At 43.4% G+C, this 3,948-nt stretch overlaps 1 protein-coding gene across 4 annotated transcripts; it reads left to right on the top strand.

Moving 5' to 3' along the window:
* Positions 1-588: 588 nt before the first annotated feature.
* Positions 589-3,696, top strand: p2ry1 (purinergic receptor P2Y1). 4 transcript variants are annotated; one of them, XM_088620068.1, is made up of 2 exons: positions 589-927; positions 1,239-3,696. In XM_088620068.1, exon 2 carries the CDS (start codon positions 1,266-1,268, stop codon positions 2,325-2,327), a length of 1,062 nt encoding a protein of 353 aa, XP_088476194.1. In that variant the 5' UTR covers positions 589-927; positions 1,239-1,265; the 3' UTR covers positions 2,328-3,696. The 4 variants fall into 4 exon arrangements, with proteins under 4 accessions (XP_088476194.1, XP_088476209.1, XP_088476202.1 ...); XM_088620083.1 differs by having other exon boundaries at positions 590-927; positions 1,315-3,696; XM_088620076.1 differs by lacking the exon at positions 589-927 and adding an exon at positions 934-1,118 and having other exon boundaries at positions 1,315-3,696.
* Positions 3,697-3,948: the final 252 nt, after the last annotated feature.

The following is a 3,948-nucleotide window of genomic DNA, read 5'->3' as shown; positions in this document are numbered from 1 at the left end:
GTTAAAAGTGTCCTACTTGGTGGCTAAAGCGAAGGACGAAACGAACTGTCCACAGACTTCAACTGAGGAAGGAATGCAGACAGACGGAGCATTGCATTTTTGTCGCCTCGTTCATCCTGACCCCCATATTATGTGAGTTTTGCATGTCTAACTCGCGTAGATCCCTGGACATTTTGTTTTACAAACTACTTTTTATAAACTAAAAATCGAAATAACATTTCTTAGCCTTCGGTGAAGAACTGTTTAATCTGTTAATTGTTCCTGCGACGTATTAATAAACACAGGGAAATTAAAGGTCAGTGAAGGACTTGTATTTATTGGACTCTTGGCTGGAGAAGATAATTGATGATCTTTTTAAATGTACGCCTCTGTTCATCGCGACCATAATTTCTAAGAAGAAAAAAAAAACATGTTTTCCAATCTTAGGACGCAACTCATAAATATATAAATTTTTAATTTGCGTTTTGGCTTTGTTCTTCCAAAAGTCAAAACGAAAATGTGTATGAAAATAAAATCAGCTACCCCCTCAAGAGCGCGGCTGAATTACATGTATTAGCTCAAACTGCATGCTGATACAACACTTGTCAGTTCTTCAGTGTTTTTGATCCTTGCCGCTCTTTTTGCTCCAGCCTTTCTCTTTCCACCGGGCAGATGTTGAAGCTCGTCTCCAAGTGCCTCACAAACGCCACGCCCGGCTCCGAGACGCTCCTCCTTCTGGCGCGGAGACCTGTCGCTGGTGCGCCTCGGCAGGGGCTCGGCGCTGCTCTCGCCTGCTCCCAACCAAGGCGGCTACAGCCCGATCCGACCCTGTAGTGCTGGGCCTTACGGGGACACGCGTCGGGTTACACGCCGAGCCCCGGCCGAACAGAAAAGGGGGCCCTTTTAAAACAACCAGTAAGGAATGAGGGATTCGTGTGCGAGTGAACGGTAAGAAACTTTGTTTCTCCAAAGGACTCAGTAAGAGCTGGTTTCATAATGCATGTTTTTTTTTCCCCGAGAACGAGCATGACATGCCGCTAAGGAGCGGAACAGCGCTCTATTAGAACTAAGCGCCGTGAAGATCAGTTGCGATACATTTAAAAAAAGTTCAATGTTCAATGTGCTCGGAGCAAAGCAAGGTGAGTTGAACCGCGCCGGCTACATCCCAGTCCTTTACTGCCGGATCTGCACTAAAGCTGAAGCACAGCTACCTTTCCCTAAATGCATTTAGTTGACGTTGCTCTTCTTTGTTTTAACAGTTCCCTCACCTGCCTTTTACAGACATCATGACTGCTGAGTTAAACTTGACTTCACTTTTCAATATTTCTGAAATAGATCCCCATAGCAAAGGATGTTCGCTGACGAAGACTGGCTTTCAGTTTTACTACCTTCCCACTGTCTACATCATAGTGTTCGTGACCGGACTCATAGGGAACAGCGTGGCCATATGGATGTTCATCTTTCACATGAAGCCGTGGAGCAGCATCTCGGTCTACATGTTCAACCTCGCGCTGGCGGATTTCTTCTACGTGCTTTCCCTTCCCATCCTGATATTTTACTATTTCAACAAGACGGACTGGATCTTCGGGGATGTCATGTGCAAACTGCAGCGCTTCATTTTCCACGTGAACCTGTATGGGAGCATCCTGTTCTTGACCTGCATCAGCGTCCACCGGTACACCGGGGTGGTCCACCCTCTGAAGTCGCTAGGGCGGCTGAAGAAGAGGAACGCGATCTACACCAGCGCGCTGGTGTGGTTCATTGTGGTGGGCGGCATCTCGCCGATACTTTACTACTCCCGGACCGGCTTGAAGAAAAACGCCACTACCTGCTATGACACCACTACTGAAGACGAGCTGCCCAGCTACTTCATCTACAGCATGTGCACGACCGTGTTCGGGTTCTGCATTCCCTTCATGATTATCCTGGGCTGTTACGGACTGATAGCGAAGTCGCTCATCTGCAACGAGATGAACAACGCGCCGCTCAGGAAGAAATCCATCCACCTCGTCATCATCGTATTGGCCGTGTTCGCCGTGTCCTATCTCCCGTTTCACGTGATGAAGAATTTGAATCTGCGAGCCCGGCTGTACTTTCAGAGCCCCGAGATGTGTGACTTCAATAACAAGGTGTACGCCACCTACCAGGTGACTCGGGGAGTCGCCAGCCTGAACAGCTGTGTGGATCCTATCTTGTACTTCTTGGCCGGGGACACGTTCAGACGGCGGTTGTCTCGGGCCACAAGGAAAGCCTCCAAAAAAAGTGATAATACCCTTCAGTCCAAAAGCGAAGAAACTGCCATCAACATTCTGTCGGAATGCACTGAAAACGGAGATACGCGCCTTTGAATGTATTAAGTTGCAGTCAATGGAGTTGAGCAATGACTGACCGCACACCCGCATTACAAATGACTGCACTACCCGAATGTACAGCAGTTGTCTGTTTGCAGTACTATGGTTGTATGCCTGTGTATAGCCCCCACCACTGTTCGACTTACTGTACTGTAGGTAATTTTTCAAGTTAACTTGGTATGTTGTTTTTTATTTAGGATCGAAAAGGTATGTTTCAAAGTAAACCCAATACTGTATTTCAGGAGCAAGACGTTTCTAGTAGATTTACCGTATAATAATTTGTGAGCTTGACTGAACTAGTATACAAATAAAGGTTTATTCCATGGTGAAAAGAGATTAGAAAAGAAACACAACGTTCTGGCTGTGGAGCCTTCTTCTATTGAAGAAGCATGAACTAATTTCCATACCATTTTAACATGCCACAAACAATACTTTTAAACAAACAAACAATAATTAAAATTAGTGACCCCACGCAGTTTACAGTTCTGTACTGGATGTGTAAAATGAGCAGCCGAAAGCTGAACTACAAGTTCACTGCAGTAGTACAAACAGCATTTGTAATGTTTTTTTAAAACACAGTAGTGTTTTTTTAATTCGTTGCAGAATGTATGACCGCATAGTAAAAAGAATAATAGACCATTTAAATAAGCCTTATATTTATAATGATTGATTAGTGATCAATTGCCTAATGATGTCTGGTCAAGCAATGATGACAATATTCCACAGGTTTCCCCTGTCAAAGAGTAACATTCTGGAAGTATGTAGCAAAATACTGTTAAAATGTCTGGTGACTCCTAACACAATCGGACACAAACACCAGAAAGGTGCAGCATATATCGGACAGGAAAAGAAGGTGTCACAGTAATTAACTGAGATTACCGGTTTTATTACAAGATGCCTTTAAATTATGCAGATTAGTGGAATAACCTGCTGTAGGTGATTGACTGCTATGTTGAAATTATTCACACTGACAATTTTACTCCTGACTGCCCAATGCACCATTTTTGTGCATTTCTCTTATATGAAGGGACAGAATGCGTTAAAATACCAACCTCTTTTGTAGGTCTATGTCTAAGATTTAAAAGTTATTTTTTATTTTTGTATGTTTTAATGTGTTATTAAAAAACAGTAATGTGACTGTTAAATTATTGCATGTAGACAGTGTTAAATGACCATAACATGAGGTAACTAATGACAAAGGCTGACTTTCTCCTTTTCTGTGAGATACTGTTTGCATGCTGGGGATTTTGCATGATGGGAAAAGACTGTAGCTGTCATTTGCTAAAAAATGCAGATAAAAAGCAAATACACTAGCGTCTGCCCTTGTACTTGAGTAAAATGTGACCAATAAAGCCTTAAAATAATATCGCTGCTTGAATTTTGACCCATGTTTGAACAGGTTGGTAGCATTCTGCAGGTTAACCAGTGAATGCTTTAGAAATTAGAAATTGATATTGTTTATGTGTCTTTTTCTAACACTAGCCCTTTCTTCACGTTGGGGGGAGGAGGGGTTTTTGCAAGTGGATTAGTCTGATCCGTCCCTTGGCCGGACACAGCGTGAATCTGGTGTTTATGACACACACAACCGAGCTCTTCCATGTTGTGAGCTTGAAGAGAA

This window comes from Lepisosteus platostomus, chromosome 2 (genome assembly GCF_059453375.1).
Source record: "Lepisosteus platostomus isolate fLepPlt1 chromosome 2, fLepPlt1.hap1, whole genome shotgun sequence".
In the NCBI taxonomy this organism is placed as follows: Eukaryota; Metazoa; Chordata; class Actinopteri; order Semionotiformes; family Lepisosteidae; genus Lepisosteus; species Lepisosteus platostomus.
The sequence above is the reverse complement of the archived record's forward strand: the minus strand, read 5'-3'. Positions and strand labels throughout refer to the sequence as shown.

Coding starts and splice junctions, on each gene's coding strand:
- p2ry1 (XM_088620063.1), top strand. CDS start 1,098: ATGTGCTCGGAGCAAAGCAAG. Junction 1,119..1,238: donor TGTGCTCGGAGCAAAGCAAG/GTGAGTTGAACC, acceptor TTGTTTTAACAG/TTCCCTCACCTGCCTTTTAC.